At 51.1% G+C, this 25,075-nt stretch overlaps 1 protein-coding gene across 1 annotated transcript; it reads right to left on the bottom strand.

The window, feature by feature from the left end:
* Nucleotides 1-18,517: 18,517 nt before the first annotated feature.
* CBX4 (chromobox 4) lies at nt 18,518-24,718 on the bottom strand. Its single transcript, XM_032797184.2, has 5 exons — nt 24,555-24,718; nt 24,405-24,448; nt 23,502-23,567; nt 21,628-21,694; nt 18,518-20,629 (listed from the first exon to the last, which is right to left on the bottom strand). The coding sequence occupies exons 1-5, from the start codon at nt 24,621-24,623 to the stop codon at nt 19,295-19,297; spliced, it is 1,581 nt and encodes a 526-aa protein (XP_032653075.1). The 5' UTR covers nt 24,624-24,718; the 3' UTR covers nt 18,518-19,294.
* Between the last annotated feature and the right edge of the window lie 357 nt (nt 24,719-25,075).

The following is a 25,075-nucleotide window of genomic DNA, read 5'->3' as shown; positions in this document are numbered from 1 at the left end:
AGCAGCCCAGCGCCTCGCCTGCCTGGGCACCCGGCCCGGCCTCTGGCCGCCGCGGCTGCTGCCTGCCTTGCTCCGGCATCGATCGCTTGCAACTTGCGCTGGGCTAGAAAAGGACAAGGTAGATACTGTATTTAGGTTCATGCCCTTATATGGTGCGGAGCGCGGCGCCCCGCAGACTCGCAGCACCATATAAGGAAGCGGTGCCAGAGCTCCGGGTGAGCTGTTGTGAGATTATTGGTCCGCTGGTATCTCAGCAACCAGCTCTCACGAGTGGAAAAGAGCCAGCAAACCCCCAGCCCTTCTCGCTCTGATTTCATCCCTCGCCTTCTCCCTCACCCCAAATTCAGCAGGCACCAAAATGGTGGCGCGCTGGCAGGGCGCTGGCCCGCCAGGGGGCCGGCCCGGGAGACACGCGCCATGTAGACCCGAGTTTCCCAGCACGACAGCCGGCTGCGCTGGACCCTGACACGGCCCGAGCGCCCCTCTCCTTCCCTCCCCTCCTCCACCCCCGGCGCTTTTCGCCCCGCTCCCTGGCCTGCGAGAGCGTAATAAGGACAATTAGCGAGGCGGCAGACACGCCACGGAGCGCGATGGAGGGGCTTGGCTCGGAGAGACATAAACGCCCCAGTAACAGGCTTCGGGGAGAAGCAGCCCGCTGCGGTCGCTTTCAAAGAGGGACACGATTCCCGCTGCCTCTGCCCCTGGATGGGGGTGGGGCTGTTTGCAGACTCACCCCGATCCTGTGCAACCCGGACTCGCTGGAAGTTGGGGCAGCCCCCCCTCCCCCCAGCGCAGCGGGCTGCGCGCTGGCTTTGCCCCCTCCCTGGGGTTACACTGTAGGTCACTAGAGGAGATTTGCTGCTTCGGAACCACAGCGACCTTGGCTGGGACTAGCCCAGAGCCTGGCTCCGGAGGCCGCTGGCTCCGCGCTGGTGGCACTGCGCGACCCTCGCTTCGGCCTGGGGCCGGGGCGAGCCAAGGGGTCTGTTTTCTGTCCGTGGGCAAACAGCTGCCAGGGGCTCCCGGCCACAAGCGGGGGCTGTGGGGAGGCTGAGGCCCTCTCGCTCCCCCCGGTGCTCTCCGCTATCTCCGCGCCTGGCCGCGCAGCGCTCTGTCCGGCGCAGCAGGGGCCTGCGCGCCAAGCCGCAACCCACTTTACTTCAAATACCCCCGCATGCCCCAGCCGGCCCGGCGGCGAGGGGCGCCAACAGATCCTGTGCAAGCGGCGCTGAGCCCCTCGCCCGCCTGGGGCGCGCTAGCAAGGGCCAGCCCGGGAGTCGGGGCTGGGCCCTCGAACTCGGGGCTCGAACCCCCGGCCCCGATCTGTTTCCGCGTTTTGTTTTGTTTTGTTTTGTTTCCTTTAGCATCCTGCGGCTCAGGCTGGATCCCGCCCCGCCCCCGGGTGGTAAACGGGCAACAGACACATAGACCCGCCTGCCCAGGGTTTGTATCCAGAGATGGACCCGCGCGAGAGCACTGGGTTCCCGACATGTACTCACCCCCCCTACATGTGCAGCACACATGTTCCTGCCCTACATGCGTGTAGTAAGGAGAATACCGTGTGTGTGTGTGTATGTGTGTGCGCGCACACGCACCATTCAGGTTTGCACACACTCCCTCTGCTTTCTTCCAACACTACCATATACGGCAGTATTACCTGCTGTCCTCTTTTTAGCTATTGACATCAGCCCGTTAGCGAAGCCTTGACACAGCTCCGAGATCTCTTCCCTTGACCTGTTTAGTCCTCCTGGCAGAGGTGCTGGAACGAGGCGGGCTGGGGGGCTGACGCCCCCCCCCCCGGCTTGACATGGTTCCCGTATAGATAGGGTGTACAGTTCGGGTCACGCTCTCAGCTCCCCTCCCCCATACAAGTTATCCCAGCTCCCCTGGTCCCGGGTGAAACACCAGTTCCGAAGAGGCTCCCAGGGGTTATTCGTTCTTTCCAGCTCAGATAAAGCACCACCCCTGCGGATTCCTCCTCCAGAGCCAGGAGCACAAATCATTTGCTTGCGGGTGGGGCTGTCTGGTTCGGACCCGGAGGGGACCGGCCTCCCGTGGAGCGGCGAGCTTGGCTAGGAGTCCTAGCCAGCGGGTTGACTGCTCTGAGCTCCCGCAGGGCTGGGGTCGCTCCCGGGAACCCGCAGGCAGGCGCGGAGCCGAATTTTCGTTGTCTTTCCTGTGCATTTTCCAGGAGAGCTCCTCTGAGAGCTGACCCGGTCCCCAACGCCCGATCCCACGCTGTGGCTTTGGTCCGCGGTCCCCTCCCTACTCCAGCGCCTCCCGTAGTTCCTCGTTGTCTTTTCCACCCGACTTTGAAATAAATCGATATCGAATCGCCCCAGTGCTGAGCAAACAGCAGCAACGACCAGCGATTATTGGTCAGCCCTGGCCGAAGCTGGCCGCGGCGGGACCGGCTCTGTCCCAAAGCTAGGCAGCTCTTCGGAGGTGTCAAACCTGGTCCTCGCTGGGGACCCCCTGCCCCAGGCACGGCCCGACGCGCAGACACTCCCGGGTCCCCAGGAGATATCTGGGCTTGGGCCATAGAGCAGCACCTGCCCTTCACCTCCACCCGAGCCCCCCGGGGACAGGCTCTTGTCACGGGTTTTATTAGTGGGGACACGCTCCGGCACGTGGGGGTTTAGCGCATCTCCTCCCAGGCCGCAGGGTCCCAATCCATGCGCCGGAATCATCCACCCGCCACCTGCGGACCCGAGCGAGGAGCGGGAAGCCGGGCAGGGGCACCCGTGCTAGAGACTGGTAAAGCTACCAGAGTGACTCCCCCCCGGGGCGGGCTCTCTCGGGGCCGCCCTGCAGCAGCTCTGCCCGCGCCCGGGGCTCCAGCAGCCCCGCTGGGCCGCGGTGGCTCCCCGCTGCCCGCGGCTCGCTGCGGGGCTGGGGCAGGCCAGGGGCCGGGGGCCGGGCTGTGTTCTTGCTGCTCGCACACATGGCAGGATTCAGCTGGATCAGCCAGGCAGCCATTTTCTGCAGCTGCCTCGAGAACAGAGCCCTGCAGAGGCGGCGAGGGCAAAGGCGGGGAGGCGGCCCCGGGGGGGGCCCTGCTGCCTTGGAGCCGGCCGCGTGCCGGGGGTCCAGCCCCTCCCCGCCGGGCAGAGGGAGCAGGGGGTTCCCCGCGTGGCGTGCCGGGGCAATCCCACCTTTCCCCGCCATTTTGTACCGCGCTGGCGTCCCCCCAAAGCGGAGACAAAGCCGGAGCCTTGGGAACGGGGCCCCTCTTGTGCGGGGGATGCCCGCTTTCCACCCCCAATGGCGAAGGGAGCCTCTCCCCGGGAGCTGCCGCGTCTTCTTCCCGCCTGCTCTTGCAGCGGGGCCGGTGCCCTGTCCGGGTTGTGTCCCGGTCGGGGATTTGGGAGCTGCCTCGGGCCCCAGGCCGGGTGTGAGGGGCCAGGCGCATTCCTAGGCGCCCTCCGCTCCTCTGGGCGTGGGGCTGCTGCGCCCCCAGCCGCTCTTTCCTCGAGCCCCGCCGCCGGGCTCTTGCTGGCTGGCAGGTGCCCTTGGGAGCAGACACCAACCACCAGCCCCGCACCGCGGCTCTGCCACAAACGCAGCCTACGTGGAGCTTCCTTCCGTGGGCCGGCCCGAGGCGTGCTGGCACCCGGGCAAACACACGGGCCCCTGGGCCATTCGTGCCTCCCAGCCTGGCCTTGCCTCCTGCCCGGAGCAGCCGTGACCACCGGGCTGGGTTGGCAGCAAACCCAGCCCAGCTGTTCCGGCCCTGCTAGAACCGCGGGTTCTCGAGCCACTCGGGGCTCGTGTCCCTCCCCCCCCAGCTCCAGCCCCCTGGCGCTGGGGTCCGTCTCCCCAAGCCAACGAACACACGTGGTTGTTCTGTTCCACTCCTCGGAGAGGGGACGCTACTGGCCGCATCCCCTGGGACCAGAGCAGGCTGGGCTGCCCCGCAGCGAGTCACCCCGAGTAGCCAGGCAGGGAAGGGTCCAACGGGGTCTCCAAGGAAGCGCGTTGCTGCGGGGGGCCGGGCGCGTGGAGGTGAGGCCGCAGCCGCCTCCCTGGAAGCAATAACACCCCCCAGCCTCTTGGCACCGGGCATCCCTGTGCCAGCCAGGTGCCCAGCGGACCCCCCCAGTCCCAGCGCAGCGGGTTGGGCTCTGCGCGGAGGTGCCTTGGCGAGGCCGGGGCCGCGGCGAGTGGGGCTCGGTGCTCTCGGGCAATTATTTACAAATCAAGTCTGGGGTGCGCGGGGCTCTTCGGTTCCCAGTGCGCGCAAGGCTGGCCCTGCTGCCCCGCAGGTTCCCACGCTCCCAACCCGCCAGGCGAGTGACTTGAACCAGGGGGTGATTTTCCCTGAGGATCCAAACTGGCCCATTGCTTCTCTCGTGACCCCCTCCGGCCGCACGGCGCAGGGTGTGCAAGGGGCTTGTTGGCATGAGGCGGGGCGAGGGCGGAGGAGCCTTGGGCCTGAGTCACTCCGCCAGGTTAGGTTTTAGCGCAGCTCCTACGTCTGGACAAACACACGCGCCAGACGTGGCTGGAAGTAAGTGGCTGCGAGGCAGCTTTTCAATCTGTTACATTAAACGTGGCCAGAGAGACTGAGGCAGCGGGAGTAAATAGCACCTGAACGTGCGCGAGATTGTGTGTGAACAGAGCGTCCTGGAGACAACACAGAGGTTTGTGCATGGTGCAAGAAGCGCCGGATTCATCTCGAACAGAACCGGCGAACACAGGACGGAGGTGCGCTTGCGAGTTTTCTTAATAACAGCTGGGTACCAATCACAGGTGAAGTAGGAAGAAAGGAATGGGCGGGGGGGGGGTTCCTGTAATGCTGCATTGCAGGTCTGAGCGGAGGGCAGAGCCCGGAGGGGGCACAGCAGTGCGGGGGAAGCCCTGCAGTGCTGTTGGGGAATGGAGTAGGTGGAAGGAGGTGGAGAAGCAGGAGCCTCTGTAATGCTGCGGGGCTGAGCTGGGTGCTGTCGAGGCTAAGCCGCGCAGAATAGAGCCAGTCAGAACCTCAGATAGACTCTTCTTCTGCTCTTTCGTTTTTCTTCCAGTATTTTTATGAACTCTCCTTTTCCCACTTAAACAGGGTGATCTTTTCTTGGTGATTCTGCCAGTCCTGCTGCTTGACTCCTGGGCATGCCACTTTGAGAGCAGCTGCTGCAGACACCTCACCTAAGCCCTACAGTTCTCCATATCTGCCGTGTTTTGGTACATCCCCTTCCAGGCTGTTTGATCTTCTACAAATGTCTCTCTCCTTCGGGTAATATAGTCAATTGGAGGACTGCTGAAAACATTTTGCTACAGCACCAGACATTCCTTTTACATGTTTGACATAGATTCATTATCCAGTTAGAATTTGTGCTATCATGTTCTGCACACATTGTATTGCTACAGCTCATTACACCAGGCACTGGGAAAAATGCAAGGCAGTGAAGGCCCATTGTTTGCAAAAGGATATGAAGTACCTATAGGGGTTATAGCTATGGCTGTGTTCCTAAGTACAAGATTTTGTGTGGGTAGCCAGACACGCACAGACCCCCCTGCACCAGTGGGAAATACAGCCACCAGCAGGTTATTCATACAACTTTACTAATAGCTCCTGCAGGGAGAGCCAATCTAGGAATAATGGAATTTAGATACAGCAACATGTGACGTAATATTGTATCCCTTGTCCTTCCTAACTCCATCTCTGAATTGGTTTTTCCAGTTGCTTACTGTATGAGTAGACAGTTGGTTCTTAATGTTTGCCCTGTAAAGTGCCTCCCACACTTGTGGGTGTTCTACAGGCAATAAGACTGTGGATGCACTAAGGAGTTCCCTTGACCCTTCTGATGTTGTATAAATATAAAGGTCTATTAATTGCCACCTGCAACAGCAATCTTCTCCTCCTCTGGCCTCTTTGCTTAACCTCCCTCTTCCAGTCTCTACAAAATGTTGCAGAAAGCAGCCTCTTCCTACTGTCAGTCTCTGGATCCCATCACTCACTCCCCTCTTTGAATCTCTACTCTCTTGGTTTCCATATCAAGTCCAGGCGTCTCCTACCCACCTCGCATACTCTGACCATGCCTGGCTCCCAATGCCCTCTGCTTCCTTCTTCTCATCCTCCTGATGCCTGGGCTTCACCAAGGCCAGGCTCCATATTGCCTTCTTGATCTTCTTCTCCCATCACTCTTACCTCCACACCACCCTCCTGCCTCTCACCTTGTGTGTCAGACAAACACGGGTTTTACCCTTCCAATTCTTCCTTCAAACAGAAGTCTCTTGCAATGTTAATCTACCAAAAGCGAAGATGTAATGTAACCGCTGTGCCCTGCACCTCCCTCTCCTGAGGAAAGGAGACAGGAACCATCTTCCTGGATGATTTTGCATCTGGTAACTATTGATCAGTGCTTAGATTCTATAGTGACTGGCACTTAAGACTTGCTAAAATGGCTAGGCCAGCGCCTGATGATCTGTGCACTGCATGTCTGAAAGGCACCTCCTTTCTTATTTATACTGTAAACTCACTGGGGCATGGGTTGGCCATGCCCACAAGACTCAGCATCATGGCAGAGTGCTCCCCGTCTTTCTCATGACAGCAGCACAAACATCCCTCTAGCACTAATGGAGTTACACTCATAGAAGGGAAACAGGATTTTATTTTCATTAGCAGGGTGAGTAATTTCTGGTTGAACAAGCCCAACCCAAATGTAACTCTGCTTCACACTGCAAATTGGGCCAAGCTTTGGTGTCACTCTTATGAAGCTAATCCCCCGATATATCAGCCATAAGTCTGCGTTACCATTGCTCACTTGCTGGCATGACCAATACCTGATCTTTAGAAGGATTATCAAATTAGCCAAATTCACAGAAGAAGTTACAATTCTGCTCTGGGAGTTTAATATAGCGTTTGTATTTAGTTTGTACATGGATAGAATTTTAATTGGAGTTCTAGGTGGCTTGTTATATTGTGAGATGACTAGAACACCATGGCAGAGATGGGCACTATACATTTTATTTATTATGTATTTTATTCTTTTAGTTGTACATACTACCAATATAGATATTATAGTGTGAGCTTCTGCTGCTGCTATATTTAAAGTTGCATAATGGTTTTCATTCTAATCCCGTGTTTTCAGTTGTTCATAACTTTCTGACATTTTCACCTTGTGGGTTGAATTGTCCCAAGCAGCAATACACATGTCCTGCCTGAAGTGATACTGAGTGCTACTCTCTCTATGCCAGACAAATGTAATTGATGGGAAAAGTACACAGTAAAAATTTCTTACAGAAGCTACTATGTATAGAGTATACGGAATATGAGTGAAAATCTACCTGCACATTTTGGACACCTAACTTCACAGCTATGTTAGCTGTAGTTGACTGCCTTGCTCCTGGAATTGCCCCTAAGTAAGTATATGCTTTGTATATGTGCAGCTAAATTATATTCCCGCCTCAGTCATTGAAGGTCACCTAATGAAAGCTGTGCTTCCAGTCACATATATAGTACATGGCTGCTGTTGAAATTATTAGAAGATAAAATAATTTATCCTAAACAGACTCTAAATCAGTAAAGATGCACTGAGCCAGAGTGACAAGGAAAATAGTATAAGCACATAAAAGAATGGAAAAATTATTACAAGAGTCATAGCTTTCAAGCCCAGAAGGGACCATTACAATCATCTTGTCTGACCCCCTGAATAACCTAAGCCATTCACCCTGTGATTTTTCTCATCTAGCCCAATAACATGTGGTTGACTTACAGCAGATCTTTTATCAAGACATCCAGTTCTGATTTAAAGACTCCAGACAATGGAGCCATTACCACACCCTTTGGAAATTTGTTCCAGTCATCGATTTCCCTCTGTTCAAATGGCACCTTATTTCCAGTTCAAATTTTGCTCACCTCAGCATCTAGACCAGTGGTTCTCAAGTGATTTACCACTGTGGGCCACACATGCAGCTCTCTCCGGGCACATGGGCCACATGCCCCCAATAGATGTACTACCTGTATGGCCCTGAGGATGTCACATGAGCCGCAGCTGTGTGCTGACTGGGCCAGGAGCAGCCTGCAGGCTGTGGGTTGAGAACCACTGATCTAAATACATGGTATGCCTTTGGCTGCTAAACTGAAGAGCCTTTTAGTATCTGACAGCTTCTCCATGGGTAGATGATTGTAGACTGATCCACCCAATCTCTTAACCTTCTCCTAGTGGGTTGATATTTAGTTTTTCATTGTAAGGTGGGTTTTCCAGACCTGAAAGTCATTCTTGCAGCTCTTCATTGAATTCCAATTTTTCAGTTATAATCTCAATAGTTTATAATCTCTCTGCCTCATTATTTAGCATGCTACTGAATCTTAGGATCATCTGCAAACTCTATCAGCAATGAATTATACTAGGCAATGTGTCTGTGATGTTGTACTATTTCTTAAATAACGTGGTTATGTACTTAAAGAGAATATATGCACATCATGTGTATACTCTGGGCTGTTTATGTCACAAGAAAAAAAAAGCAGGCTTAAATTACTAGTCAGAAATCAGAAATGAAAATGTTATGGTTGAGATTTATTTGCTAAAGGCAAGGCCAAAAGATGAGAAAGAAAAGACAGTCCTATTCCAGTCCTGGTCCCTTCTGAGCCATTGTTGCTGAACCACAAATAGTCGTTTGCAGTATAAACAGTGACACTGTCCCATGTTAGGTGTCTTCTTGTTGGTTTTCTCTAGACTGCATCTGGCTAAGTGCTATTTTCATGCCCTGAGAGAGAAAGAGTAGCTAAGTTCAGAGGCTTAGAATCAAACCCTCTAGAAAGGGGGGGTCTGTTTCAGGGTAGGTAAATGAACAGCAATAGGAAACCAGATAGTATGGAGTGAGTGAAGAATTCTTTTTAAAGTAAATGGAAGAGGAAACCTAGGGAGGGTCCCTTCCATCTGGCTAAGGTTCAGGGTCACTTTGAACCATTAAACCCATGATGATAAGAACCTTTCAGCAGCTATTTGGGGAGATTATGGCATCTACAGAACTGGCAGGTCTTCTCTTTGCTTAAACCAAAGTGAGTCTAATTATTTGGTCCACAGCTGGCAGCTTGGTATGCATGAAAAGAAACAGATAAGAGAAGGGAAGCCATCATGGCTGCAACTATAATACACATATAGCAAGGACAATAATGGAATAAAATTCCTGCTGTCAGAATTATTCCCTTGAATTTGCATGCACAGATCTTGCTTCACTCAACAGAGAATGTGTGGGTGCATTCAAGGGCAGAATTTGGTCCTTTATTTCTAAACCTCTGGGAAACTGCTGACCCATTTGATAAATTGCATTTATTTTGCACTTTTGACTGCTTCACTTGTCCTGTACTCCGTAATCTATCTCTGACAGGATTACCTCCAACATCTCAACTTCTGGGCAGCTTTCAAATGGTTTATCGTTTTTTTAATCAAAAGAACCTGCCACCTCATTCTCTCCACCCCATGTGTAAGTGTTTTTCTCCCAAGTTACTTTGACTGTAAATACAGAATAGGCAATATTCAGTCCTGAACCAGTGAACATTAAGGCATATTATCTTGTAACCCATTAGAGATGGAAAACATGCTTCCCACCCTTGGAAAGCTGAAAATATAGACTTACTACAAACGACTAAATTCATTGCCTGCCCTAAGAGGTCATGAAATACTAGACCCTAAACTCATGAGATCCTGATATACAGACAAGCTATTTTAAAGATTTCTTTTTAGCTTGATAAGACCTATTTTTGTTCTTCCTAACACTACTGTCATAAGTCTACAATAACCTGACTTTGCAAGTAAAGGAGTATGAAAAATAGCCCTACAATCTAATGTAGTATAGACCATGCAGAAACAGCAAGTAGGATGCCCTCCCCCAATCTATTAATTCTCTGAGCTGCATGGTTACCTTCTTATAGTAGCTTATTTCCCAGCATGCATTCTGGGGGATTGGCTCCTTAAATAGGGCAGAGCCAAGCAGCTGCAGCCCTCAGCTGGCCATTTTGTATCTGGTTATTACTTACTGTATGTTCCTCTCCTCTAGCTAGTAAGTACCCTCCCTTACTGCTCAGTTTTTCCTTCTCTTGTTTCCCTAGAAGACGGCATGTTCTCACAGGCACCAACAACAATCCAGAGACTGTATTATCTTTAAAATATGTGGCATAACCACAAGACATGTGGTGGTAGAAAAAGTATTTTGATACTTATTTGGGATAAGTTATATGGCTCACTGGGGGATTTCCTCACTTATGAATGAATGCAACAATTAAGTCTTGTATCACAATATATCATTGCCATCTCTTTGCCTACTATATATAGCATGTCTGCATAATATATTCGTTATCAGTCACTAGCAGCAGCCAACATGAAGGAGATGCTGAGTTCCACTTTCCATTTTAGTCCCTCCTTTCTCTGTTGCTCATAACTTTCTTATACCAGTTCCTTGTGGGCTGAATTTTGCTATGTTTAGTCTTAGCTGAGAAGTGAACTTTTATTTTTAAACTGAGTCATATTAGTTCTTCTATTTTTGAGTTTTGTAAATGGGGAACTAGTTAATTCCTGCCCGTTGTCCAGGTGGAGGGTTGTGAGGGATAACCCCAAAATGGCTGAAGCTGGAAGACCCAAGCATCAGCCACAACCCTGCAAACAGCCCCATGAGGGTTTAAGGATCTCCCATTTTGGAGCCAGCTGCAGAATCTAGGCTTTGAGTGGTTTTGAAGCCATCACTGAACAAGAATCCAAATGTGTTCAGTGATTTGGAAGTTATGGGGCCCTAGGGTCCAAAGCTGCCCCATTCCCTGGGAGAAGGATTAGGCCTTATGAGATGGGGTTTTACACATGCATATTTATAATTTCTATGTTTTGACACTTTTAAATATGTATTTTTAACCCCAGAATTAAGGATGGTGACCTCTCAATGGAGGTGGTCTATGGCCTGTTTATAGCCAGGTTTTGTACTGGTATAATTAAGTTGATTGGGGGGGAGGGGTGACTTTTTTTTAATCTACACAGCAATACCAGTAGAAGCAGTCACACTGGTATAAAAGTGCCTTATGGTAGGTTAGGTTAATTCTGTCCCTGTACAGCAATGAGCTATAGCTTACAAGGCTATAACTGTGTCCATACTAGGACACACTGCAGCACTTGTTACTGTAGTACGTACGCCTTTTGGGTGCAGACAAGGCCTCAGTTCCCGCCTCCTCAGAAGTGAAAGGAACTGTAGTTTGCACTGAATCGGCCAAAGGCTGCAATGTGATTCAGCAGCATTTTTCTTTTCCCTCCATCCCCCTTTCTACCCTCTTGAAAATCAAGGCAATGAAATTAAATGCCTGGTATTAGCAAGATGCAGGATTAAAGTCATGAAATAAAGCACTTTAAAGTCAAGACATCTTGAAATTCAAGGTTTCTCCCGCCGGCTCCCAGGGCTACTGTTGTCCCTGCCTGTTTGTTTGGCTAAATAGAAACCTTAGTGTTTGTTCCACCCACACCAGGGTGCACATGCTCCAATTGTCCATGCTGAGAAACGGTTTCTTAAGCAGGGGCCTGACAATTGTGTAGTTGAGGGATGCTGGTCTCCCCTGGTTGAGAACCACTGCCCCAGGTCACAAAGAAACAGGAGTTGAACCCAGATTTCCTAAGTGCCAGTCTAAGGCCTGGGCCACAAAATCATCCTTCCTCTCATTGTAAATCAGGACTAGCTTCAGTGAAGTCTGGGGACTTATGGTAGAAGAGCAGATTGGGACCAAAAATCTCCAGTGCCAGCAATGTTATATCAAGCCTAATCAAGTGCAGCAGAGAGAATTTGTGAAATGCTCTGCCAGGATGGAGCATACAAAGTCCCAGCATATGGCTTTTGCTGTGCCAGTGTTGCTGAGGTCATGATGGTGCTGGGGGCAGTTTAGGCTGTGACCTTCACTATGGACCCTTCTCTCCCCACAAGCCAAAATTCAATGCCCTTGCATTTGGCCCTGCCTGACAGATCTGCTATGTGAGAGACTGTGAAGCTGGTCTGAATTCAAATGATCTTATCTGTGAAATAGATTGAAAATGCCTCTCAGCAAGGAACTCTCAATTGTGTATTTAAGCAGACAGCTCTGCCACATAGAGAGAATTGGACCATGTGGATGCTGTGGGCAAGAGAAACCTTCTTTGCTGCAATTACCCCCGCAGAGCCCTTCAAAAAAATGTCTCCAGTGCCACCGAGCAGGTCCATGGCACTCTAGCCACTCTCCTTCCGCTTTCATATGCTGGAGCTCATTCAGATGGCAAACTGCATAGTAAGAAGGCATTGAGGGTCTATCACTGTGTGTTACAGACAGAAGGTCTCCAGAAGGCTCAGGAATAGGGCCCACTGGCAACTTTACATCCACCTTAGAGCAGCCTGAAACCTAATCCATTTCTAGGGATGGTGTTGGGCTCTGCAGGAGCAAAAATGGAACCAAAGGCCCTTAATGGTCTGACCACGGCCAGGGTGCAATAGGGCAGGAGCCAGGCTCTGCCTGGGATGATCTCCTGAGTGACCGAGAAGGGGTATTATTAGTGCCAATGCATTGAGCGAAGGTACACAGAACACTGGCCTTTCTCGGCAGTTGGAGAACGTTTACATTCTACTGAAATCCAGTTCACGTTACAATGTAGTTTGGCTGCTGTTGTGTATGGAGGAACTCCTGAGTGCCTGACAGATTACAAACTACAGGTCCTGAAAATATACTATCCTTCCCCTCTGCATCATCCAGGAACATGTTACTTCCTCCTCGGCTGCTCCGAATAGCAAGGGAAGAGTTGAAGCTGATGTACCACACTCCAGTTAAGTGAGGAGAGCGTCCCAGTTCCCTAGATCAAACAGCCAATCCCCTATCCCACCTTGAAAGTGACAAAAAAGGCTTCTGTGTTCTGCCCATAATTTCCCCTTGGGAGCTCTGCCACTCCCCTGCTGGGTCACAAAGCATTTTACAACCCATCCACCCCCATCTCCTACTGCAGAGTCTAGATTGCTTTCTGTCTCCCCTACTATTTTAATGCTTAGCCTCCCCAAAACTCGAGTTTTTTCCCCCCTTACTCTGCATATATGACATCTCTAATATCTGCCCAAAGGATCCCAACTCACTTTACAAACTTACACTAATATACAAACTCTGTATGGGGATCACTTCATCTGCTACTCAAATACAGCCACCTTTGGAAAGGCACATGGCAGGTTTTCAACAGGAACAGCAATAGTGCGCAACAGTATAAAACAGGAAGTTTACCAAATCCTCTTAAAACTACAGCGGGTTGATTTAGCCAGGGATAAAGTAAATACCAGACACAGAATTTGGCCATGGGAGCAAGATAAGTACTGCGGGCATCTAAGACTAGTATGTTCTCAAGGAGGTGGGTGAGGGGAATTGAAAACCAGGGCCAGGAAGTGGATTTACAACTCCTCCCTTCTCCAGACCGTGAAAATTCATTCAGCTGCACAAGTCACTGATGGTGCCTACATAACAATAGACCTTTTAAAAAGACCCAATGTATCTACACAAATTGTCCTTTAAAATGGGTAATGCTGGCTGCCAAAAAATTCTACCAACCAACCACCCCACCCTTCACCTGTATATCTAACATAAGTCACTTTTTCTGAAGGAAAATAGAACAGTAACACTACATCCTGTCCAATATCCCATTTGAGGTTCAGTCTGGTGTGTCAGTGACCACCCCTCTCAATTAAACACCTCAGTAACATATAGGTAGGTTTGAAGCACTTTATATAGCAAGACACGGATATAAATAAGTAATTCACATACTAAGCAAATCATTTTTTTCCTAACCACTTGGCATCAAGTAAGTAGAGTGCATATCTTCTACCCAGGCACTGCACATCACACCTTTCACTGCACAAGAAGCTGCAGGAGTTACTTTAATAGTTGGACTGTGTTTCATGTAAGAAATATCTGGCTATGTGGTTTCCGGGAAATGGTGCCTCAAAGAACCACAGCTACTCTGTCAAAAAGACAACAACATTTTGGGTGCTTCTGTCTCTTCTCTCTACTGGAGCAGTAGTGAGGTCACTGGAATGAGAACAGAGTGCTCCAGGCTCTGAAAGAGCCTTAAATAAGATGCAATTTAGTTTTTAAAAGTTAATAATTGTTTCAGCTAGTTGTATAACTGAACCACTAATAACGTTAAAATTAAAACAGGATATCAAAAAGATTGCTCAAGAAGCAGGAAGCTGTCAACTTGTGCTTGATGGAGTTTCCAGGTTACTGTCCCCCTTCCAGGAGCCTGAGTTGTCTTATGTATCCCAAGTTTCACCTCGCTTAAAAAGTGCTTCCTTACAAAAATACACAAAAAGTGTCAACGCATTATTACTGACAAATCACCTTTTCCTTTTTACCATCTAATTACACTAGTTCTATTCCAATTGATTTATTTTTAGGTTGCCAATTAATCAGTTAACTCACGTGATTAACTCAAATTAATCATGATTAATCGCACCATTAAATAAAATACCAATTGAAAAATTAAATATTTTGATGTTTTTCTACATTTTCAAATATATTGATTTCTATTACAACACAGATTACAAAGTGTACAGTGCTCACTTTATTTTTAATTTGCACTGTAACAATTATAAAAGAAACAGCATTTTTCAATTCACCTCATATGTACTGTGATGCAATCTCTTTATCCTGCAAGTGTAATTTACAAATATAGATTTTTTTTGTTACAAAACTGCACTCAAAAACAAAATGTAAAACTTGAGGCTGTAAGTCCATTTGGTCGTACTTTTTGTTCAGCCAATCACTAAGACAAACAAGTTTGTTTACATTTACAAGAGATCCTGCTGCCTGCTTCTTATTTGAAGGGATATATGAATTTTTAGTGCATCTGGCATGTAAATATCTTGCGACGCCTGCTACAACTGTGACATGCAAACACCTGTTCTCACTCTCAGGTGACATTGTAAGAAGCAGCACCAGGCAGCATTATCTCCTGCAAATTGCAACCAGACTTGTTTGTCTGAGCTTGATTCAGTGAAGTAGGACTGAGTGGACTTGTAGACTCTAAAGTTTTACACGGTTTTATTTTTGAATGCAGGGTTTTTTTCTACATAATTCTACATTTGTAAGTTCAGCTTTCACGATAAAGAGACTGCACTACGGTATTGTATTAGGTGACCTGAAAAATACTATTTCTTGGTTTTTACAGTGAAATATTTGTAATAAAAAATATAAAGTGAGCACTGTATACACATTGTAACTGAAATCAATATATTTGAAAATGTAGAAAACATCCAAAAATATTTAAATAACTGGTATTCTTATTGTTTAATCGCACCATTAATTGCAATTATTTTTTTAATTGCTTGACAGACATTTATTTGATGCTTCCATTTCAGTGTACAGTACATAGAGCAGAATAAACAAGTCATCGTCTGTATGAAATTTTAGTTTGTACTGGCTTCGCTAGAGCTTTTTATGTAGCCTGTTGTAAACGTAGGCAAATATCTAGGTGAGTTGCTGTACCCCCTGGAAGACCTGTGCGTACCTCCAGGGGTGGGCGTACCCCTGACTGAGAGCCACTGGTTTAGGATACAGAGTTTGAAAAAGAGGCTACAGCCTTAGTCATTTCAAAAAGGGCATCCCATTTGTCAGGAATCTGGTTGTTTGCATTAAACCAGGGGTTCTCAAACTTCAGTGCAATGTGACCTTCTGACAACAAAAATTACTTCATGACCCCAGGAGGAGGGACCAAAGCCAGAGCCCTGCTGCCCTGGGTGGGAGTAGGGGGATAATCAAAGCCTGAGCTCCACCACCCTGGGTGCGAGGGCTAAAGCCAAAGCTCAAGGGCTTCAGCTCCAGGCAGGGGGCCTGTAACCCAAGCCCCGACACCCAGAGCTAAAGCCCTCAAGGCTTCAGCTTCCACCCCAGTGGTGGGGCTCAGGCTTCAGCCCTAGTGTTGGCGGTTGGGCTTCAGCCCTGGGCCCCAGAAAGTCTAAGCCAGCCCTGGTGACCCCATTAACACAAAGTCATGACCCACTTTGGGGTCCCAACCCTCAGTTTGAGAACCGCTGCATTAAACCAAAAGGTAAACAAACACATTTGTATTTTCTGCACAAGCTTTGGTAACAGAAAATGCTGGCCTTCAGCCCCAAAGAGCCTCCAGACCCACTCATGCATTTGTCAGCAAAGCTGCACTTCCTCTTGCCCAGGTCACATTCCATGGCCCTTGAGGTGTGCTTCTACTTGCATACCAATTTGTTTGTGAAAAAAAGTTATTTTTGCAGACAAGCATTAACTCACTTTATAAGTGAAATAGGTTATTTTCTAACTGCCAGCAGCCTGGGGCTTGGACAGCCAAACTTCATACCAAACCACCCCTAATGAAAGTTTTATAGGTCAAATTGGTTCCCAAATTATATCTGTGCAACCCCAGCGGTTTCAGGTTCTACCCTCTGACACCTGTGCAACCCTTGCCTTTCGTGGCTGAACAGCTGTAACCAATGGCAATTTAAACAATTCTGTTGCCTTGCAAGATTGAGTAGAACCTTGTTAGATCTGAGGAGTCAGCACAGCTAGCAGGAGTGAAAATCATCTTTGATACTGAACAAACACAGACAGCCAGACATTTGAGTAAGATGTGGTGCCTTTCCCCCTCCTCCTCTACACAGTGACTTCACAAAGTCAGACCCACTGAGCATTGGAACATCCAGAATGCTGCATGTCTAGAGGAACAACAGCATGAGGTCATGTGTCCTCCTTTATCTCATGCAGGAGTAAAGGCCCAGCTATACTTGGAAACTTACAGAAATAGCCATTCTGGAATAGTTTTCTCCATGTAAAACCCTGTGCAGATGCTTTTATTCCAGAATAATTGCTCCTTTCAAAGAGGATTAAGCTAAAATCTGAAAAAGATTCTCCATTAAAGACCACCACCCACACAGGGGTTATATTGAAACAACCATTCTGGAATAGCTATTTTGTTAATTTCTAGTTAAATAGCATCTCACAGGGAAATTCCAGCATCATTCAGAAGGATATTAATGGCTGGGATTTAAAAAACAAACAGTTTGCTAGTCAATATTTGCTCTTATTTCCTAGTGTCTATAAATTATGGATGTCTCAGAGGATGGGTAACTGAAAATAAATAACCTTTCTCCTCTAGGTTAACAGGCCCAAGTCAGTCCAGATCAGTAGTGGCAAGATGCAGTTAACACCAGCTGATGGAGTGTGATACAGAAAACTTCAATCTCAGTACCCTTCCTGCTAATCTCAGCAGAGAAATTACCATGCTAATTGAATCACCCTCTCTGTCCCTCCAGGTAAAAACTAAAGAACATTGACCGTGGGTAGTTTATGGAAGCTCTGAGTTAGCTCTCATGTAACTTAGGTGCATTTTATGCAATCAACCAAAAAGTCTGCTATTTCCAGGCTCTAGGCACACGTACATATAAATCAAACTGAAATGACAATTTAACCTACAAAATCTCCAAAACAGCTGAAGCAATAAAAACCTAAGTGGATATAGAGGATATCAACAGGGTGCTTTTTACAAGCACAAAATTCAAAGGAAAAATTGTTAGATTATTTCTGGACTATTAATGCCTTGTGGAATGGAAGCTTTACCTGCTCCATGGACTGGTGATGTATTCAATTATATCAAGTGTCAAAATATTTTCAGAATCATCATGCTGTAAGCTGTTTTAAAGTGTTACCACTTTGCAACACTCAGTAGAATCCAGTGATTGTGAAGTGAGTTCAAAACCTCTGCAAACTTAGTTTAACTTTTTAGATCCACACTATTTGGGCAATTCTGCATAATGAAGTGACAGAACTTAGCTTACAGCATCCAATTGTGATCTGCCTTTACGGACAGCAGCTGACAATTACAAGAGAAGGTTGGCTGAGCCCTCTTATAGGATCCTGGTTTTTAGATGCTGTGGAGCACCTGCCCTCTTAAAAACCTGGCCCCTGCAAGGCGCTTTGAGTTGGGCACCAACCATCACTATTTGCTTTTGAAAATGGAGGCCCATAGTTTTAAACAGCTGGAAAAAGCAAAGTGGTCTTCTGCATGTATAGGGCTTACATGAAGCACAGCCAGAAGCTAGCATGGAGGGAAGACAATTTCCATTGCCTTAGTGCTGTTTTGTTTTCTCAAAAGATCAAGAAAACAGAAGTAGGAGCTTATTGTACATCTTAGGCAATAAGGACTCAACTCTACCTTCATAATAGCAGAAATAAATATTCTACATGGCTTCAATCTTGCCTAGATATTTAAGAAAACTACCTCAGTTCTTGCTTTAAATTGACAATACCTATTTGGGGAAACCCAGACACATAAATTCACACCCACAGAGGTCTTTTCAGGACTCTGTATAAGCAGTAACAAATGCACTCCAACTTCCAGTAGTTTTTTTTTGTTTTTTTTTAAAGGTTTATAGTCCTTTGCAATGATTGCATGATACATTTTCTTCCCCCACAATACAGTCCTTAAACCAGGAAGTGCCACTGGCAGCTTAGGCCCCACCTTCTAACAGCTGGTCTTTGCAATCAGATCTATGCTAGCTGCAGAACATCAAATGCACTTTCAACATCTCCATTTAATATTTACATTCAAGCAATTAATAATAGGAAGCTTATAGTTTAGACATTTCTAGTAGCAGCAGTTTCTATAATAGCTTGTTTATAATGAACTTATTTTTCACATAGAAACAAACACATGTACAGTATCAAAAAATATATACCAGGGAATGGTCCTGCAGCTCATGAAGACAGGTCAAAGGAATGAGACTAACAAATGCTGAATGGTTAAAAAGAACAGAAAATATTTGTTTGATATAGTTTATAAGGGGATCTAGGGACTCCATAAATCTAGGATTTATATTTCATTATATAAATACCTACAAATAAATATATTAGCATGGCCAGAGAGGGACCAGCTTTCAGCTCAAACAATACATTTCAATAACACCACGTACAAACAGGAGCAAGAATCACTCGACAAGTTAGCACTGTTAAAATATAATACTATGTAACTCTGTGAGTAACTGGCTGGCCCCATCCTCATGTGTCCTGACACCTGCAAGTCCTGGGCACACCCTGGGACTGCAGGGATGGAGCAGCAGTAGAGGATACCCCCAGCATAGCAGGGGCAGAGTCACTGTGTCCCACCCACCCCTCCTCTTGGGCAGGGAGGCATCTGGTGGGATTCTCCCTGCATGAGTGCTGCAGTCACCATGGTGGGGCGGGGAAGGAGATGGGTGTCAGGGCAGTGACAATACCTTAGAGGGGGTTGAGGGGCAGGCAGCTCCAGGATAGTGTCAGGGTCCCTCCCCAGGGGGAGCAGCCTCTGCCCCTTCACACTGTCACATACTCCTTGAAGGTCACGGTCAGGCAGTTCGCGGTCACATCCGTGATAATTATATTTCCAAAGAAGGGCTTGAACTCCTGCAGGGGCTCTGCCTCTCCCTCCCCATCCGCCGCCTGCTGCGGCTGCTGCGGCTCAACTGCCGGCTTCTCTGTCAGCACCAGCGGCACCTCTGGCTTCACCTGCGCCACAGCCAGCTCACACTCACCCCGGGGCTTGACACAGCGCAAGTCTATGGGCTCGTCCAGGTCCGAATCCAGCAGGATGACCTCTGGCTGGGAGGTGGCTGGAAGAGGGTGCTTGGGCCTCTCTGGTGCTTGGGGGCTCAGGCAGGTGGGGGCGCTGATGCTCCGTGAGGTGAGGCGCTTCTTGCCTGGCTCTCTCTCCTCATGTGGCTCAGAAAGGCAGCGCTTCCTGGCACCCGGGCTGGAGAGATTCAGTCCCATGGGGGCAGGGCTGTGCTCCCGGCTGGGATCCAGGGACCAGGGCACAAGGTTGGGCTTGGTGGTGAGCTGCAGGGGCTGTTCAGGGGGAGGAGGTGCTTCCTTGGCAGGGGGAGTCTTTCTGGGGCTCCCTCCGAGCTCTGCGAGGGGCTGGCCTCCCTCAAGTCCAGCTTTGCTCTTGGGGTCACTGCCTGCCACCCTCTCCTCCCCATGCTTTCTCCAGGCCTCCTGCTTTTCCTCCCCGCCCTTCCTGGGAGTCCTCTCCTCAGTGGTGTGCTTCCTGGGCGGTTCCCCGGACTTGATCTTCACTGCCTGCATCCCATTCTCCATGTACTTGCTCATGACGATCACAATGCGCCCGTTCTTGTTCTTATTCTTGACAATCTTCATTTTGCCCCCAATGCCATTGCTGGTCATGCCGTCTCGGGAAGGCGGCCCAGTGCCACTAGACAGGTTCTTCTCTGCTCCATTCTTTCCCTCTGTAGCCAGGTTCTTTACTGGGCTCAGCAGGCTCTTGGCTGGGCTGTGAGCCCACTTGTCTGGATGGGTGACCAAGGGGCTTTTGCTGTGGTCCAAGCAGGCCTGGCTCTGTGGCTCCTTGCTGCTGGGCTGGTAGTGAGGCTCATACATCTTGGGGTCAGGCTGGTAGTGGTGGTGCTTCTTGCTGTTCAGCTGGTAGTAATACTTCCCTTTGCTGTGTGGCTGGTGCTTCATGCTGCTCTCCTTCCCGTTGGGCTGGTACTGGTGGTGCTTCTTGCTGTTGAGTTCGTACTGATGCTGCTGGCTCTTGCCAGAGGAGCTCAGCTCCAGCTTCGGCCTGTGGTCCGCAGCAGGGTCCTGTAGTCCAGTGAGGACATTGGAGCGCCGTGCGAATGAAGGGAGCTGCAACACAAAGTCAGTAAGTTTAGTGAGAGCCCATCAAGGGACTGCTTCAGACAAGAGATCAGCACTTCTACAGGAGTCCATGCAACAAGCTTATGCACACACAGTAAAACGCGGCAGTCACAGCAGCCAGCAGGAAGGGACACTATAGTCCTGAACATAAAAAGCTGTGGGCTGTTCCTGACCTAAAGGCTCCATGCTGTTTGAGATTAATTAGAGGAAGTAAAAATTGCCCTTCAATCAATTGTCCCTATTTGTCAAGGGTAAATCGTAGCTGAAATACACCCAAGGAAAGAGGCCAGATTGCTGAGGAGAGGGGCAGCTAAAAATGCAAACAGCGTCATCACAGCTTAAGAAAGCACTGCGTGTACAGCCACCTTCTTCTTGCCAAAGCAAGTCTTCAGCAAGGCTTGGCATGTAAGAGCACCGCATGTTACTGCACCTTCCATCACACGGGGCAGAAGCTACGTTTATAACCAGAGACAGATACATACAAATACAATGACGAGATGGGGGATGAGATCTGCCAGGAAAGAAATACCCAGGAACTCCCCTGCAAGGTAGCCAGCAGGAAGCGTCTTCCTGCAGCAGTGGGCTCCTTCCTTCTCTTCACAGTTTTTGGGGTCTGTCCCAATTTATGCTCATTGTCACACAGATATTGTGCATGTTTGATTGAATGATGAAGTCAGATTTGGGATGGGGGTGTGGTTGGTTGTGGAAAGGAGTGGGAGGGGCTTCATCTGGCATTTAAAATTAACAAGGGATTTGTATGTACACACTGATCCTGAGCATGATGAAACCAGCTGAAATTCTCCTCCCTGGAGATGGGAGGAAACAAGGGAGTTTATATTACAAACAAAACTAAGTGGCTTTAATCAGTCTATTTGAAAAGATTGCCGTTTAGAGATTGCATTTACTTCCCTGAGTGTGGATGTTCTCAAGCCTGTGCTAAAAATGGGTTTCCTTAGGAAAAGAACATTGTGGCTTATTGAATTCACCTGAACAACCAGCGGCTTCGGTTTTGGTCCTCGTTTGCGGTATCCCATCAGCTGCTCCTGCCTCTCCCTGCAGGAACATAAAAATCAATAGCGATGCAATTACTTTCCTACAGCACGCTGGAGAATTCGGGGGGGGGGTCGTTAATTCTCGGTACACATCACTTGGATAGAGGCACATTACAGTAAAGAACAGGGGACCAATAGCGTGTATACTTGGGCAAGCAAAGACGTGAGCTGCTGAGGCTTGTACGGGAACTTTTCCGCGAGCCAGCAGGACTTGTTTGTCCTGGGAATAGCCAGCAAGACCAAGGATTTATACTCAAGTCTCCCTCACAGACACACATTAAAGACCTCCCAGAAAAAAACAAATAAGATACAGCAAATTCCTCGCTGTGCATCCACATCCTGGGGGGCTCGCCGAGGTTCAACAGCCAAGCGCAGATCACAGAGAAAGAAAACGGGATTTCCAGAGAATGCTGGAGCCCAGCTGCCCTCATGCTGTGACAACGGCATCTTATGTAATAGCTGGCAACAAACTTGAACGCCGGGCAGAGGCAGGGAGCCCGACCCGCCCGGCGCAGAAGGCAGGACCCTGGGAGGCCGGGCGAGGTGTGCGCTGCATGCGCCGCCCGGGATCCGCGCAGCAGCGGCGATGCTAATAATCTCATTAGGATTCACAGGACGAGCCCCGCCAGCCGTCACTCAGAATCGCTGCCTTAAAGGCCAATGTCTCCGCGGGGGGAGGAGCCGCTGGGGCTGACCCAGCCAATTGCAGGGGGGGAGGCCGGAGCCCGTCCCCCCTAGAGCGCTGGGCTCCCCGGCTCCGCGGGGCCTGGCCGGATCCTGGGCAGTGTCAGCATTGCTGGCTGGCTGCCTGCCCGGGGGGGCCCCACAAGGTGACCAGCCCCGCCCCCCGACCCGTGCGCCTGGTGGGGGAGGGGCGGAACAAGTATTTGGACCCCCCGTGGGAGCGGGCCCTGGGCACTGCCCCGCTAGCCTGCAGCCCAGGCCGAGAGAGGCTCGCCCGCCCGCGGCTGCAGGGCTGCAGTCAGCGCATCCGCTCCGCGCCAGTGCGCCCGGCTGTGCCTTGTCCGCGGGGCGGTGAACTCCCTCAGCAGCGCCTAGCACTTGGCCCGGCAGGACGCGCCCAGGCGGGGTCGCTCCGGAGCCGGGGAGAGGCGCTTCCCCAGCTCTAGCCGCCTGCCTGCCACGGGCTTGAGTCTACAGTTTGCGCCAAAACACCGCTGGAAATAATGCACCAAAGGCGAGCGAGGAGCAGCAGCGCCGTCGCCTCCGCGCGGGGGCGTCCAGTCCCTCCCCGGCAGGCGAGCGAGGAGGGCGAGCTGCGGGGACAGGCTGGGCCCGTTAGCCGAGGGTCACGCACCCTGCTGCTCTCCGGGCAGGCGGGCCTGCAGCTGGTGAGCTTGTCCCTTGGAAGGTGCCATCTGCGTCCCGGAGAGAGAGGCGGTTCTCCCCCGCCCCGCTACCGCACACGCGACAACCCTGCCCTGTCCCCGCAGCCGAAATGCCCGGAGCCTGCCCGCGAACCTGCCGAGCTGCGGCCCCGAAGGGGTTAAGTGAAGTTCCGTGACGCATTCACAATTGCACAATGCCAGCTCGCTGCGAGCTGCGCTCCTGCTCGGCTCTGCAAGGGGGCCGGGGCCGCCAGTGCCCAGCTCGGGCAGGGCAATCCGCCTGCAAGGCCCGGCCCCGGGCCGCCCGAGTCCTCCCCCACTAAACCCAGGCCAGGCAGGAAAGTGGCCCCACTGTCACCCGCCCCTTCCCTTCCCTTCCCCCCGAGCCCCAGCAGCGCCTGGGTTCTGCGCCTCCCTCCCCCGCTGCAGGCCGGGTCCGCGCAGGAGCGCAGCGCTCACCTGTTCTGGAACGCGATCAGCAGCCTGGGGTCCAGGATGTTTTCCTCAGGTTCCCACGTGTTATATCTTGCAAGGGGGAGAAGAAGATCCACTGAGCAACCGCCCGGGTTCCCTCCACCCCCCCGAAGGGAGACGGGGGTGGGGTCTCCCCTTGCCGGAGAGCTGCCAGGGGCCATCTTACAGGTTAGGCACATTGAATCCACGCGCACCTGGACCCACTGCGGAGTGCGCATTTCGAACTCCAGCTACCCGGGGGGGGGAGGGGCGGGGGTGTTTATTTAGCGCAGTTGTTATTCCTGAAGAATTCGAAGCATGCCAGGATGCGATTTCCCAAAGCCCCTGCCCTAGCCCCACTAACACCCGTGGTGCTGATAGGGGTCTAAGCAGCAGAGTCCAAACCCCAGAGCCCATGCCAGCCCCTCCCTGCAAGACTGTCATGCAAATCCCAAATACTCCGCCACCCGCAAAAATCTCTTCTTCGGTGTTCAGAGGCAGGGTTTGCCTCCTTCCCGCCCCGTGGCAGCACCCCGGTGGCAACTCCCTGCCTCTTCCTCGGCCAGGATCGGGGGCTTGGGACCGGCGGGGCGTTTTATTCCGTGTTTTAAATTATTTTCCCCCGGCTAGGTTCTGCAATATGGAGCCTGGCTCCCGAGGAGGGAAAGGGGGAAGAAGCCATTTTCTGCTGCACATCAGTCACCGTCTGCCTCTCTCTCCCTTCCCTTGCTTGTGCCGGGCTCCCCGGTCCCCTCTGGCCTCTCCCCAGCCTCTTTTGGAGCATGCATTCGCGGTGGCATTTCCCGGAGCAGAAAGCACCGGGGTGCAGGCGGGGGGGGGGGCTCTCTGCAGCTCAGGCTGGGCCGGGGATCCTGCTCCTGCAGCCCAGCTCCGCGCCTGGGTACTTACTTGGGGGACCAGCCTCTCCATTTCACCAGGTACTCGACTCTGCCCTGGGGGGGAGGGAAAAGGGAAGGCGTTAGCTGCAGCCCCGCTGCCTCCGCGGAGCCCCGACCTCCCTCCCTCCCTCCCCCCCCGACTCCCCGCTCGCAGCCTCACCTTTCGGATCCGCTTCTTCTCGATGCTCTCCACGGCGAAGACGTGCTCCCCCACCGCAGGCAGCTCCATGCTGGGCAGGGTCCGAGCACCCGCGCTCGCCGCACTCCGCCTCCTGCGCCCGCAGACACTGAGCTCCTGCCGCCGCGGCACCGCAACTCATGCAAATCCCGGCCGGAGACGTCAGGAGGGCGGGGCCTCCCCGGGCCGGGCTGTCCGTCAAGGGGAGACGGGGCGCGCGGATTGGCGCAGATCTGCCGGGGAGCGCGAGCGGGAGGAGACCGAGAAAGGGGCGGGGTCAGGGGCAGTGCGGGGGGGCTATTGCGCGGCGGGCGGGGGCAGCGCAGCGCAGTCACAGCTGCAGAGCCCCTGTCCGTAGCGCGGAGCTGCGCTCAGCCGGGGGCCCCGCAGCTCGGCGCTGCCCAGTGTCCCGCCGGCTCGGCACCGCGCCTCCCAGCAGCGGGCAGCAGAGCGGCCGGGGCAGGTGTCTGCCCCCGCCCCTTCCGCGGCCAACATGGGCTGAG

Source organism: Chelonoidis abingdonii, chromosome 13, assembly GCF_003597395.2.
Source record: "Chelonoidis abingdonii isolate Lonesome George chromosome 13, CheloAbing_2.0, whole genome shotgun sequence".
In the NCBI taxonomy this organism is placed as follows: Eukaryota; Metazoa; Chordata; order Testudines; family Testudinidae; genus Chelonoidis; species Chelonoidis abingdonii.
This window is presented reverse-complemented; position numbering and strand designations above follow the sequence as displayed.